Source organism: Crassostrea angulata, chromosome 7 (assembly GCF_025612915.1).
Source record: "Crassostrea angulata isolate pt1a10 chromosome 7, ASM2561291v2, whole genome shotgun sequence".
Lineage (NCBI taxonomy): Eukaryota > Metazoa > Mollusca > Bivalvia > Ostreida > Ostreidae > Magallana > Magallana angulata.
In genome coordinates this window covers 40,351,954-40,366,845 of record NC_069117.1, presented here as the reverse complement: position 1 = coordinate 40,366,845, position 14,892 = coordinate 40,351,954, and the positions used below count along the sequence as shown (strand labels likewise).

At 31.4% G+C, this 14,892-nt stretch overlaps 2 protein-coding genes across 5 annotated transcripts; one reads left to right on the top strand and one right to left on the bottom strand.

Annotated features, from left to right (window-relative positions):
* Window positions 1–53: 53 nt before the first annotated feature.
* On the top strand, window positions 54–5,032 carry LOC128155493 (DNA repair protein SWI5 homolog). 3 transcript variants are annotated; one of them, XM_052817221.1, is made up of 5 exons: window positions 54–125; window positions 1,584–1,629; window positions 2,245–2,363; window positions 2,834–2,928; window positions 4,762–5,032. In XM_052817221.1, exons 1-5 carry the CDS (start codon window positions 112–114, stop codon window positions 4,824–4,826), a joined length of 339 nt encoding a protein of 112 aa, XP_052673181.1. In that variant the 5' UTR covers window positions 54–111; the 3' UTR covers window positions 4,827–5,032. The 3 variants fall into 3 exon arrangements, with proteins under 3 accessions (XP_052673181.1, XP_052673179.1, XP_052673178.1); XM_052817219.1 differs by lacking the exon at window positions 54–125 and adding an exon at window positions 236–291; XM_052817218.1 differs by lacking the exon at window positions 54–125 and adding an exon at window positions 314–375.
* Window positions 4,932–14,758, bottom strand: LOC128155492 (procollagen galactosyltransferase 1-like). Of its 2 annotated transcripts, XM_052817216.1 has the most exons (15): window positions 14,431–14,758; window positions 14,188–14,300; window positions 13,501–13,616; window positions 13,247–13,311; window positions 12,914–12,989; window positions 12,387–12,588; window positions 11,907–12,026; window positions 11,154–11,198; window positions 9,845–9,921; window positions 9,286–9,392; window positions 9,073–9,147; window positions 7,788–7,845; window positions 7,521–7,648; window positions 6,920–7,123; window positions 4,932–6,105 (listed from the first exon to the last, which is right to left on the bottom strand). In XM_052817216.1, exons 1-15 carry the CDS (start codon window positions 14,667–14,669, stop codon window positions 5,925–5,927), a joined length of 1,806 nt encoding a protein of 601 aa, XP_052673176.1. In that variant the 5' UTR covers window positions 14,670–14,758; the 3' UTR covers window positions 4,932–5,924. The 2 variants fall into 2 exon arrangements, with proteins under 2 accessions (XP_052673176.1, XP_052673177.1); XM_052817217.1 differs by lacking the exon at window positions 11,154–11,198 and having other exon boundaries at window positions 14,431–14,757.
* Between the last annotated feature and the right edge of the window lie 134 nt (window positions 14,759–14,892).

The window sequence follows — 14,892 nt, the reverse complement described above, 5'->3', positions numbered from 1 at the left end:
AAATTAGTTAACAACAAACTATCCCGAAGAACATAGAACAAGACAGAATGCGGAAATATTTACTCCATCGATACTGGTTTGTGAATAAGTGTCAACAAGTAGTTTCCGAGCATGAGTAGAAAGAGGTGGGTGATTTAAATATTTTATTTTTCAGTCCCTAACGAGTTATGTTGATTAATCAATTAGATCTGTAAAATCTTTCACTTTATTATTACACATAGTATTTACCTTTGCAATTATCCTGAAAAACATGGACAGAGGCAGGCGAAGGAGGGAAATCGAATGCCGCCGGTTTTTATGACTTAACGTTAGTCATTGACTATTCATCATGGATACATCGTCGGAAGCCCACGGTCGGTCTCGCTTCTCTCTTAGGTAAGAGTAGCGAGACCGGCCGTGGGTTTCCAACGATGGGGCAGATAGAACGAAACTATTTCCATACAGTTATAGATAGAATTACAATAGCTCGTAATTTTCGTTGTTATTTTACAAAAAAAATTATGGTGGCAAATCTCTGCCCCTTGTGTGCAAGTTATTTTTCTATCAAATATGTCGACATGCAAGATAAATATGTTGACATGCAAGATAATTATGTTAACATGCAACATAAATATGTTGACATGCAAGAAAATTGGAATCAGATAAGAATTATACAAAATCTCAAAAAATCTCAAATATCGCCCACCTGTGACATCCAAGATACTAGATGGTACCCTTTTATGTCGACATGCAACTTATTTATGTTAACATGCAAGATAAATATGCTGACATACAACTTATTTATGTCAACATGCAACTTATTTATGTCAACATGCATCTTATTTATGTCAACATGCAACTTGTTAACATGCAACATATTTATGTTGACATGCAACTTAGTTATGTTTACATGCGAGATGAATATGTTGAATGCAACTTATAAGTTGTATGTCAACATAACTAAGTTGCATGTCGACATAAATATGTTGCATGTCAACATATTTATCTTGCATGTTAACATAACTAAGTTGCATGTCGACATAAATAAGTTGCATGTCGACATAAAGAAGTTGCATGTTAACATAAAAAAGTTGCATGTTGACATCAGTAGGTAGCATATCTAGCATCTTGGATGTCACATGTTGGCGATATTTGAGATTTTTTATAACTCTTATTTGATTGTTGTTTTCTTGCATGTCAACATAGTTATGTTGCATGTTGACATAACTATCTTGCATATCAACATATTTATCTTGCATGTCGACATAATTAATAGAAAAATAACTTGCACACAAGGGGCAGAGATATGCCACCATAACAGAGTGATTATACAGTTTAGTCAGTTCTGAGTATATATTTCCAATTCAACGACTTTTGTAAAATTAATATACACAACTTAATAGTGCCTAGATTTGATTGTCAAAGTAAACCAGGTTTTTAAATCGGAGGATGTCAATATTGGGAAAACATTATTGAAATGCAATTCAAGCTAAGAATGCTGATGTCTGAAAAAACACGGGTATTTCTTGCTGGCAGTAAATAAATTGTTATGCATGATGAAGCAGAACTTGAGCATCTTCAACATAACCAAATTTTTTCTTCAGTTTAAATGACTTGAGACGACCAAAGACTACAGCATTCAAATCACCAGTAAGTTTATTTCTTTTATTTATTGATTTCTGTTTTGTTAACTGTCACAAAAGGTTTTCAAATTGTGCAGTTTAATGGCATATCCTATTTTTCATGGACTAAGATGAAATAATAATAGCCCCAGACTCTCAGTGAAAATACTGTGCCCTGTGTGTCCTAATGACCATGTCAGACACTGTCAGTTAATGAATCCATTTATAATTCATTGATACATGTCTAAGAAGTACAGGTACATGATAAATGTACATGAAATAATTTCAAAATTTAACATTTCGTCTAAAGCTTTCAAAGTGAATAATTAATTTTATTGGCTAGTGCTTTTTTATTACAAAAAATTCTTATTAAACATCATTACATGTGGATTTTATATCTGTTTAAATTCGCAAGAATCATGTCTGGTGAATTTTGAAACCTCACTATAATTTTTTAACAGTTAATTGCAAGCTTTATAAATCTGAATAAAAGTAAGATTTTTGCAATTAATATAAAATGGTGGAATTTAGTACATGTATTCATGTGAAATAAGAAATCCCCTGCACATAATTCCAGATAAGTTTGAACATGCCTTCATTTATAACACAGTTGCAATATTTTGAATTTTCTGTCATTAAACAGCTCCAAAATACCTCACAGAAGTCAAGCAATGGTTTAAAAAACAGTGAGCAAGATGATGTGCAAGAATTGGAAAAGAAACTGGAGACCTTTAATACTGAAATAGCAGAGCTAGAAAGCAGGTAAAATCTAAATTCATTTGATGCTTAGCCTTACTAAAGATGGATTAAACAATGAAATTCAGATATTTTTTGAAACGTGTATTTTTGCACTACGATAATCACATGTACATGTACAATTGTTTTGCCTCGGATGAGTACTATTATTTTCTCCACTATTTCATCAGAAATCTTATTGTGTTTCATATAATTCATATCAATTAACATACCCGAACAACGATCTACTTTGTTATTTAGCCCGTGTACGAAATTAAGCATTCATTTTGCTATTATAATTGCTTTCAAATGCATTGTTAAGGTAATTAAATAAGATAATACTGACCTTCGTATACCAGGTATCTGCAAATGTTGTATGTTTCAATCTAGGTCCATTGTTGTCACCGCACACTGATTTATTTTGATACAAGAGTGACAGACCTTTGCTGCTGCATTACATTACATCATGTACATCGTATTCTAAAATTTCATTTCAGGGGCTTAAATGTAGAAATGCTACAAACCCACATAGACAAGTTACACCAGTACAACGAGCTTAAGGACTGCGCCCAAATGGTGTTGGGAAGAATAGGTAGATATAGATTTCTGCTAAAAAAAATAATTATGTCTTTATGAAAAAGGTAGCGACAGTTCATACTATCAATTAAAGGCCCAGGTATAAATAGCAGCCAATCACAAAATGAATGGGAGACTCAATTTTCTTTGCAGCTTTCAGTTCAGAGAGAATATTTTCAAATTAATAGCATTATTCATGAATAAAAAATTCTAATTTTTGGTGTGGAAGAAGCTACCAAGGCAGCTATCAATTGATGTCAAAATTTTTACAAACAAAAAATTATTAAAAGAGTATTCATCTTATAAAGTTCTGAAGCAGCTCAAAATTTTGAATTCTAAACTAGTGATTGACATTGGAGGCGGAGATCACCAATGTTTTGTTTACACAGGAAGTGGCTGTAGCCATGTGCTCTATAGATTACTCATCATAGCATGAGAAATGTATTGGCAAAAATCTTTTACCTTAGCATTGATTAAAAATTAATCCATCACATGAATAACACTGTTTGTATGATAATTATTGAAATTTATTAAAAACCTAAAGTTAAAATTATCACATTGCTTTTAATTCCACATAAGAATCTTCATGAGTCCGAAATAAAGATGCAAAATGTCCCATCTATGGTAGATAAATTGTCAAAAATGTGAGTTAATTCACATGCAAAACTTCCTATATTATTAATACATCTGGGCTATGTTTGATATCTCCCAAAAATTCCTGTGTCGAAATTTAAATCAAGCTTCTGTCCTTCCAAAGGTGTGAGCTACTTTACTCTGCACATTCCACTAGCCACCATAGTTTTGTATGTGATGTACGAAACAACACAAGCAGTGCTAACATTCTTCAATCTTCAGTCTCCCAAACCCGACTTATCACAAAGTCATCAAAATGTGGGTCACTGTCCTAAGAACTTTGTAATAAACCCATTACTGTTTTTCTCAACAGGAACTTCATTAAAATCCCAACTTATTGTGTCAAAAGCTAAAAAATGTTTCTCCACGACATTTAGTTACTTCCAAAGCTGGAACATTCATTTCTCCCTGCTTATTGTGATGTCCTTCCATTTCCCTCCAATTTCAATTCCACCACATGATAATTAATATGGGGTAAATAAGGGGTATATGAATATATGTTTGCTTGTAAAAGCAAATGAAAGTTTTATGAACGTTGAGTTCTCAACAACCAGCTGTTAATTAGTGTTCATATTTTCTTCTCACATCGTAATGACAATCTACTGGGATTTTAATCAGTTGAATGAAAAATATCCCTAGAGAACCTCTGATAATTCTTTGTAAGCGGGGAACTGCTAAATGTTACTTGGATCAAGTTTCATGCTTGAAACCACTATTGTTTCAGGGATGCCATATATCAGTATTGAAATTTTATCATCTCCACACATATATGTTACAAAACAACATAAATGAAATTAAAAACTGATCAAAATCCCTCTATATGAAAATTTATACAGCCCCTCTTAATAGATTGGGTTTTCCCCAGTATATAAACAAAGCGGCCTGAGCCACATGCAATGCTTACTCTTATCAGCATCACCGACAGTGATGGAGGTAGCCCAGCCTTTTTGCCCTTATAGGCTTAATTGTCTACCAGGTGGCAGAAAATCTAGGTCGACCCAGGCCTTTAAAGATTATGCATTGTTATTGCACATTAGTCGACTCGTTTTTCCTGTACAAGTGTCAATGCATCATAAATGATGAAAATACCAGATAAAGATTGAGATATCTTATTGTTTCTAAAATTCAATATCAGCAGCTGGTTAATTTGTCCAATTTATTATTACATTTCCCAGTGTTATATAATCATTTATCTTATTTTTCTGTACTATTTCAGCTGTACTTGAGGGTGTCAGGACCAAAGACCTCTACCCTCGCTATAACCTTGACCTGGAAGACTAAAGTCGATAGGAGCCAATGAAATAGTCCGTTTCATAATGAACGTGATGGACCACCAATGGTGGCATTCAATTGACGCACAAATTTGTTGAAGAAATACAAACGGAGTTGAATACTTTAAAATTTTATTTTATAAAATTGTTAGCAAATGCAATTGTACTGTATATAATTTGTTGAAGTTTAATAAAAATATTTTTTGAAAAAATTAATGAAGACATGTCATGATTGAGAAAAAATTCAGACAAGTTCATAGAAACTTGATGGTGAAAGCCCAGCGTATATACATGATATATTCCACATAGCACCATATTAGTATATATATAACATTGCATTGCAATTTCAAATACACATTTTCACACGAAACAAAATCTTGACCTACATAAAACAACAAGAACCACATATAATTCGGATTTCCAGCAATGTAAAAGTTGGCAGTCTATATGTAAACATGTTAAATATGGCAGAAAAACTATCCAAAAAATTAAGCTGTAAGTAGTTTTCCATGAAATCACAACTGGTAATTTATTAGGTTGATTGAGTTAACATTAAAATGATTATTGTATACATGGTGTGATATTTTCTACATCAATGAAAAAGTTCATACATTGTACCTAATAGGACATTTTGTTACAAAGATATGAATTATTTGCTTACATATTTTAGTACATTTATAATGAAATGAGCTTACGGTGCATAGTATTTATGCATTTATTCTATCTACAAAGAACTGAAAAATAATGGAAAGAAACTTAAGTGTACATGGTGAAAATGAAACAGCCACTCTAATTATTCTAACTGAGACTGAGATAATCATATTATGCAAATTCTATCATTTGAATTAAAGTATAATACTAGCATGTGTTAAAAAACACAAATACATGTATGGATAATACATTAAAAGGTATACCGGTACCAATACAAATACTTCAGTTTACTTATAATCAAGCATACAATTACACCCAACAATAGACTTCAAAACAAAACACCAATGACTAGACAGCATATATATATATATATAAAAAATACAACATTCACTCTGCATGTACATGTACTTAACACAATCTCAAATAATCTCGGATGTTATATAGAAATCAATGATGATCACAACTCCTCTTTTGATGATTTTCCCTCTTGCAACGATTCTTCAGGTTTCACTACAAAGGAGTTTTCTGTGTCTGATATATAGTTGGGTTCTCCGGTGTAATGTGTTGGTTCTACTAGTAAAGGCTCGGCTGACATTGTAATCAAGTTACGAGGGGTAAAATTGGACTTCCAATCATTTCTGAAATTGATAAATGAATAAGTTTTGAGCATCATCAAAGATTGTCAGATTATATTTTCAAACATATATTTATGTACATGTACATCGATAATCTTATGTAACAGAGACAAATATTGCCTCTGTTGGGGTGTGAACCTGCGTTCTCTTGCATGCACTTTCAGTACTTTACTTTTATCAATTGAGCTAACGGTTAACCTACAAGCCAGAGCAAGTAGGAGTGCCATATACCTGACTCTACCACACTTACAATGCATGAAACCAGGAACTTATCACTAGATTATTTTTTCATGAGCTGGCCAATGCTTAAAATTTAATAGATCAAGTATTTTTTGGAAGATTTTTAAAATGGATACTTTATGTTGCACCAAAATTCTATATAAAGAAAATATGCTAAGAGATTCATGTCAAATAATTATCCTATAAAGTTAATATTCCTCTTTCAATGGTAAAATCACAATTCAAAGAGAACTTTTTGGTGTCATTTCTCCTTAAATTTGGTAACACAAAGGAATTTAAAGCTTGTGTTATTTAAGAAAGTCAATATTTATGGATGTTAAGAGATGCATCCTTTATCCTCAAATTTACATCCCAACAAAAAATGGTATAATATTTATCCCAGTACTTTTAATGTATTATTCCAAAAAAATATCTTTCCCTAATTTTTATCTCGTACTTTCAAATTGATTACAGTATACATGTAAATTATTCCAAGAGATTCAAATTGCCATGAACTTTTCCCCACAAATATTTGCCCCTGTTCCCAACATATAAAGGTGAGTCTACAAAATTTTGCTTTCATGTTAGAGTTCCTTACTGAGGATGTCTATTAAACATGATGGGAAGGTACTCGTCCACTGGCACCATTTTGCCGAGAGGCTTTTGATTGAGCAGTTTCTGGGCCCCCTCTTGGGATACTATGTAGGACAGGGTCCAGTAGGAATAACTGGGCCACACTAAGTGAGAGGTTCCATCCACTACTTTCTCCTCATTCCTGTGCAAGCGTTTTCTCCCTAGATATCTGTAAAAAAGAAAATAAAACACTTTCAATTACAACGTATATTAGAAGTACATGTAGTACAATGTACTGTAGATTCCTTATTTTACAGAAGTACCTGATTCCATGATAAAGCCGTTTCGCATCTAAACACGAAAAATATGAAATTGCAAATGCCGAATTTTTATATAAATCTACATACTTTACGACTGTCTGAAAAACAAAAGTGATATTTTAAAATTCGTGACTTTATGCAGATATTACTTCCTTGTGTTTAATTAGGAATTTACGGTACATTTATGTCTTATTCCAAAATTTCAATAAAAATCAAGATATTTTACTTCTGAATCAATATATCATAAAAGAAAAGTTATAGATTTTCAATTTAACCAATGATCTATTAATTTTACAATGGTCTTACATAAGATCCCAATCTTTAACATTTTGTTCTACTTCGGACATCAATCTTGTCAATTTTGTTTTGAAATAAGGACTAAATCGGACATCATCTTCAAACACAATAGCCTTTTTGTAACCATTCTTCACAACCTGGAAAGAAGATCAAAAATTTATAATTTATAAAATAATCACTTAATGGTTACATCGAAGTAGAACCAAAAAACAATGCCAATGTTTGTATAGATTAAACGTGTCTGTAATGTTTTAAAAATAGATGCATTTTACTTACATCTTCCCAAATAAAATAGTGACTAAGGAAACATCCAATTTCCCCCATAGTCAGAGGTCTGCAAATGAACAGTGGATATCTTAATTAACAAGATAGGCTGTACAATGCAGCAAGAATTTCAAAGGTGCACTGTATACAGAGTTATTTTCGCCCTATGCTATTTTCGCCTTTCTTCACTTGCAAACAATTTCCCCCCATCTTGAATTAACCCCGTCTTGTTGAATTCGCCCAGACATAGTTTTGGCTAATGAGAGATGATTTGAGACAATAGAATTTGCCCAGTTTTAAATCTGCTCACTGACAACTAGGGCGAAAATAAAAAGCAGGCAAATATTTCCCTGTATGCAGTATATATAATTATAAAATTAGAATCACATGGTAATTTATAGGTGGAACTAATTGAAGTGTTTGCATTTTTTCGAGTTGGGAATATATAAATGTAGACATGATATTGTCGTAATGCAACTGACTTCAAATGTGTAATTTGCAGAAAATGTTTATCTTTACGTCTCATAGGTATAGTTAAACAAGATTTTTAGAACTTTTGATCATAAAAATGTCCCATAGTTACAGGAACTAAGATTTAAATGATTCATGTTAATCTAACTTATTTCTTCATGTAATATATGGATAATGTATTTACATTAGTATTTAATGAAAACAAGCACCAACATTTTTTTTTATAAAAATTACAATCTACAAGCAAAAAAAAAATGTTCTAGAAGTATGAATAATATAAACCCAATTCAAAGTACATATAATAGCTAAGTACCAATATATGTATGTCAATTATAAGCCACACACCAAAAACCAGAAAAAATGATCCGCTCATGTGAAGGAATAAAAAAGTGTGAGCGAAAAAAAAGATTATAAATAAGAATATCCACTTCCCATAAAGGCTATAAGGATGACCATGGGTTGTTAAAACATAAATGGCCTTTTTAATAGCATACCAGGTATGCAAGAAAAGTAACAAATTCTTGATTACATAAAGAGCTTCAACTCAATGTCCAATCCTTTTAAGCTACACCTACATGTGGTTACAATCAATAAAATTGTTTAAAAATCAGCATGGCATCCTTAGATTTGCTAATAAGCAAAAAGTCTCTCTGAAAAATTCCAAAATTTCAATATACATCCAAAATTAAAGCGTATATGTATTACATGAAATTGAGAATTACAACATGGTATGTATATATCAAGATACATTATGATATACAGATATTTACTATATAATAGGTGCATTGTACTGTACGTGGCATAAAATCTCGCAATACAAACTTGCCTTCCATGATAAGGATCTGCATAACCTTTCATCATTTCTACTCCGAGTTCATTTAGGTATGTAGTATTTAGTTCCCTGAAAAGAATTAAAATACTTTTCAGACAAGAACATTTGATAGCTAGTTGTTGATAAACACTGAAGTAAATAAAACCTATTCACAGAACATGGAAGATTTATTGTTATCTTAAATAAATATACATGTACATGACTTACTTTCCATCAACAGCATTTACTGTTTTGGCTTCAATACCAAGAATTCTAAATGCTTTATACATCCTTTCGCGTCTCAAGGGTCGTCTTAACAAATTTATCATGTAAATCTGAAAAAATATTCAATATAATATAAATTTTTACTGTCTTGTGGTTTGGTTTTGTTTAAGCTTTCTTCTTGTTTTATTCAACTTGACTCCATCTTGGTTTCTACATGTAATTTCAGCATTTGTTGATGATTTCTTTAGTAAATGCAGTCACATAGACACATACTTCCTAATATCAGAGAAGAAGATATCAAATATTATGTTTATTTCTTCAATGATGTGTACCCCATTTTACGAAAAAGAAATTGACAAGAGTGAGCCAAAATAGCTCTTGTGTGAAGTTGGGCATACTGAAGGACAAAAATTGGTACCTTACAGATATCATGCGGACATTGAAATACATACAGCGGCCATATAAATTGTCCAACCCAATAAAAACCTTATAAAATTCAAATGAATTTGAAATAATTTTTTGGCATGCTGCTGCATGTAACATTTAATGATATAAACTGTACCTGGTCGAAGCCTAGCTTGGATGGTGTTGGGTCTGTCGTTGTAATAAATGGGGAACTGAAAAGTTCTTTTCTATCCACTGTCAAAAAAAATTTAGAAGAACCAGTTAACTATGAAATATAGCTATAGAATATAGAAATATTGTAAATCATTAATAAGACATTCAATATTTTTACAGAAATATTTGAAATTATTAATCTTGCTGGACTTCAGTGTTACATGTGAAATGAAATCTCCCATAACCTATCCCTTTGTGGTATTGTATGATATTTTGCCATTACTTGATCGATCGACCCTTAATTTGTTACCACACTTCAAATTTAAATTAATTACAACAAATATAAAGGAAAAATAATAATAGATAATAATAACATCACTGGTATATTTCAAGGGTTTAATTAATATCTTAACATGTTGCTATACTAGCTAGTGCATGTAATTATATACCGTACAATAAATTTGTTGGAAGTTATATTACCAGCTACCCCCCCTTTCAAAATTTTTGTGTAAAAAAAAGTTCATATATTTTCATCATATAACCAGTACTGTTCAAATATATATATATATAGATATAAAAATATATAGCAGGGTAATAATAAATTGTTTGTTGATATACAGTGTTTGTCTACAACTAAATTGCTATAAAACATGAGACAATACATGAGCATAGCAGTGTGCTTGCCATTCTAATTCATTAACCCTACAATCAGATTATAAAAGCAACATGAACATCATGCCTGCAATTTGTTCCTCAAATTTTCTAAGCACATGATCTCAATACATTGTAGATATTTTTTGCTTATTTTCAAAAAAATTAATACTAATAATCAAATCATCGAGACTTTGGAAATATATAGCTTACCGGTAATTCATCCAACAAGTAAAATGATGGTACATGTACATCGAAAAAAAAATTCTTGTACAGATTTTGTTTGTACAACTATATATTCCTTGTCGAATTATGTAAGCACAGTGTTTGTATAATTTTTTAAGCTTATAAGTTTGAAGTAATAGTTTAAACTTACTTCAAATTGCAAAAAAAAAAATACATGTAAGGTTCTGGCTTTGGATAAACGTTGATCAAAATATAAAATTATTTTGCCAAGAATTCATTTTAATGAATTTTGCAAAGTCCTTTAGGATCAGATTACAGAGTATTTAAGAAAATAACAAATAATCCATAAAGTCTTTTTTTAAGACATACTGCCAAATTGAAAGAGATCTGAAATTTACAAATCCATGCTTTCGAACACCACATTTGGAACAAGTCAATATTAATAAAGCAAATTTTATTATAAAATTTCATCAAACCTGGGAATTGTCTGCCTATTTTCATCTCATCAATAAAGTTTGCATCTACAGTAAATAAAATCATATTTGCTGACACATTTCTGTTCCAAACTGAAAACTAAATGTTCCTTTCCCAGCAAGAGAACTTGGTTTAATTTTCACATCTGAACCATACTTTTTTTTTTTTTAAACAGTTTCATGAAACCATGGTTTATCAATATATACATGTAAAAACATAGCATAACAGAAGAATATAATAGACAATAGTCATCTTCGAATGAACCTCCTTACTTTATATTTGCCAAATACTTAAACAGGTTGTAATGGGACACTGTAAGTTAAGAAAGTTAATTGACCTTATACATGTTGTACAAAAATTAATGGGAATACATGTATATGCTAGCTTGTACTTGATGTAAAACAGCAAACTTATGTTTGACAGCTCCAACAGAACTCCAAAAAGCCAATTTTGAAATTGTTGTTTTGCTTTACACATGCATGATTATATTGTTATCTTAAGAAATCTCATTCCTAATATTGCTGAACAAGTTTCGGAAAAGTAAGAAAACAAAGACAAACAGAAAGAAGACAGAGAAATGACTTCAGAGTTACATAAACACGTTATTATTTTGCCAAAAACATAAATCGAATTTAACACAGTTGATAGTTTGTATAGCTGTTTTAAGAATAACAAAACATTCTTAACAAGCTCTTAAACTTATCAAAATCACATTTAGGGAAATAGCTAGGAAACAAAAGAAAGAAAAGTTTTACCTATAGCCTCCAATAGAATAAAATCAAAATGTTGGCTTTCTTGTTCCAACGTATTGTGACTCTCTAGAGGAACCATCACAATTCCAAAATACTCTGTATTCATAATGTGCATAACCATTCCTGCAAATAAGCAATCCTAAAATTATTTCAGATGTTTTTTCTAAAATATTTTATGCAATATTGATATTCAACATATGTTTATGTTCAACTAAAGACTACATAATGATGGTGCTATTTGTATGTTGGCTATATATTGAATATTCAAAAGAATTTTATACAGGTGAGAGAATAAAACATCAGATGAATTCACACAAGAAAAACATAAAAAAAAAATGTAACAATTTCAATATATAAGAGAATACTTATTTCTTGGAACCATATATAAGTGCTTTATTATTTTCATAATATGCTCTATACGATTTGTCATTTGTATATCCAACGGAGTTTATGACAATGCATTATCATCCACAAATTTCTAACCTGCTTTTCTGACATTGAGACCAAAAATAATGATGTCATCATGAGGGCCATCATAGCCCTCAGGTTTGTTGTAGGTAAAGGAATCGGACTCCATCAGATGCATATCTAAAAGGAGTGCTGTGTGAACCATTGGAACCTCAAAAACACCCAACCGCTTTCTCTCCAAAATGTCAAAATATCCAGGGGCTCTCTTATAGTATCCCTGCAATATAGGACACAAGTGTGTTCATTGACCATAAAACAAAATGAAGTAATCTTTAGCAGTAAATATTAATTAAACATACAGCTATTCCTTTTTTTAATTTAGATATCCCTCTTTTCACAATTTGGCCAACAAAAAAACTGCTGAATATCAACAATTTTTATGTTCTATTCAGATGACTGCTTGACTATAATCTTGGCATTATGGACTTCTTCTGCTTGGTCAAAATGTAGAGCATATTTTATTGATGAAACAAGGCAATATACATCAGGGTTAAATTTCAAGCAGATAGTACCTCCTATCCATAATCTACAGGAATATTTACCATTTCATCCATTCCTCCCCAAAAATTTGAATATGTTTCTCCTATGCTTGCATTTAGCATGGGGGCTATGATGGGTCTGAAAAATATTAAACAATTATCATTCATTAACAGTACTTATGAGGATAGTTCAGTCACTTATGTACATGCACGTAATGAAGAAAAAAGGCAGTTGAATGTATTATGTATCAAATTTTAATCAATAATTTAAAAGAAACAGTGCTGACTTCTAAAATCATACTTTTCCAAATTCTACCAAGTTTTCTAGTTAACTTTTATAACTGTGTAAATTTTAAGAAATGGTTTTACAAGATGGTTTCCATTACCGGTACTTACTGTTTGGCATCAATCAGTTGTGTAAGTGTATTTCTATTTTCCAGAACAACATCAGCATCAAGCATCTAAAACAACAAAATATAACAAAAAACAATGGACCAAAGGTAATTTTAATTATTATCAATTACATGAACAATGTACCGCTAAATAAATGCCAAACTTAATCATTTATACACGACATTATACTGTAATATTATGCAAAGCTAGCAATTTGATTTGAAATTACATAAGTATATAAATTCTGTTTTCCTTACAAATAAGTAATCCGCCCAGGCATGTCTAGCAGCTAGCAAAGCATTCTCTCTAAGGGCAATAACTTTGTCAAATCTCTTAGTAGACCAGTGTAAAGGACCAATTTCATCTTCATATTCTGCATGTAAATACACAAAAATCATGTTCAAAGATGCAGTGATAATTTTTTCTATAAAAAAAAAATGATTTTAAAATATGAAAATTAATGCATTTTAGAATAATTAAGTGAATCTAATCTATTCCATTAAAGCTATCTCATACAAATATATTTCAAAATATTAAAATAGAAGTTTCTAGAATTTTTCAGTAGATAATGACAGTCATTAGCTATTCATAAATTAAGAGCTGGGAAATATAGTAAATTGTCAGATCTGTATGAGTACATGAGTTTCATATCATTTCTTGAACAAGGATGCATTTGGACTACAGCCATATTATTAAGAAATAAGGTATCATTTTTGGATGTATATCGGGATATAAATACAGGTTTGTCATGTGATAAACCAGGCAATTTTTCATGTCTATCTAAGAAACAGTTCGCAATTACACACCATCAATTAATATTTTTGTTACTCTATATCACTCCTGTAGTCAACTGGGCAAAATAGAAACTCATTTTGACAAACTTCAAACTTGCTGCATGATACATCTATTACTGTATAAGTTAAAGTGAAAACGGCATCACTTACTGTCTTTGTTGTCCTCAATCACCAAGTCTATGTTGTGGTAAACATTTTTATTGGCATCCATCCACTCCCTGAGCATCCGGGCAGAGTCATCCTCATTGTGGTCACTTCTGATCCTGAGCAACAGAGCAAGATATAGATATGAAATATCACCAACACACGTTTCAAGGGCTGTTCATATCATTTGTAATCAATAAAAATGCATAAAAACTCTTTTTTGAGAAGAAGAAGATAAGTAAAACTCACCAAAATGATATTCTATTCTTGGGATAATTTAGTTTTTCCAAGTGTCCGAAGAACCATGGCAGAATGTGAGCCTTATTTCGGACCAAAATCGCTATCATTACCGTCGGTTCTGCATATTTGTAATTATTTTCGGAGGCATTTTTTATGGCTAAATCTTCACCCTGCACAAAATTACCCTCATTTCGATATAAAGTTAAAAAACAATAAGAAATCACCAGACACGTCAGCCAGCTTCCCATCTCCAACGGCTTCAGTCAAGTGAAATATGATCTTACTTCGCAATTTGATCATCGTCTTATGCAAAACGTTCCAGTGACTTCTTCAGAAGCGGTGTATTATCCGACTTGGAATCGGCGAATTTCCGCATTTAACGAGTAAATTAAAAAAAATAAAGCTTACTTTTTCCGAGTTTTTTGGCTGGTACACCTCACGCCTGAGATTACGTTTTACTTAAAATACAAT

Bases quoted from the DNA above. Each gene is read 5' to 3' on its own strand.
- LOC128155493 (XM_052817218.1), top strand. From the start codon at position 329: ATGGATACATCGTCGGAAGCCCACGGTCGGTCTCGCTTCTCTCTTAG. The intron at 1,630-2,244 runs GTAAGTTTATTT...GTCATTAAACAG, and splicing joins CTACAGCATTCAAATCACCA to CTCCAAAATACCTCACAGAA. The intron at 2,929-4,761 runs GTAGATATAGAT...GTACTATTTCAG, and splicing joins AATGGTGTTGGGAAGAATAG to CTGTACTTGAGGGTGTCAGG.
- LOC128155492 (XM_052817216.1), bottom strand. From the start codon at position 14,669: ATGGGAAGCTGGCTGACGTGTCTGGTGATTTCTTATTGTTTTTTAACT. The intron at 13,617-14,187 runs GTAAGTGATGCC...ATTTACATGCAG, and splicing joins GATTGAGGACAACAAAGACA to AATATGAAGATGAAATTGGT. The intron at 7,846-9,072 runs GCAAGTTTGTAT...GTTCATTTGCAG, and splicing joins GCAGATCCTTATCATGGAAG to ACCTCTGACTATGGGGGAAA.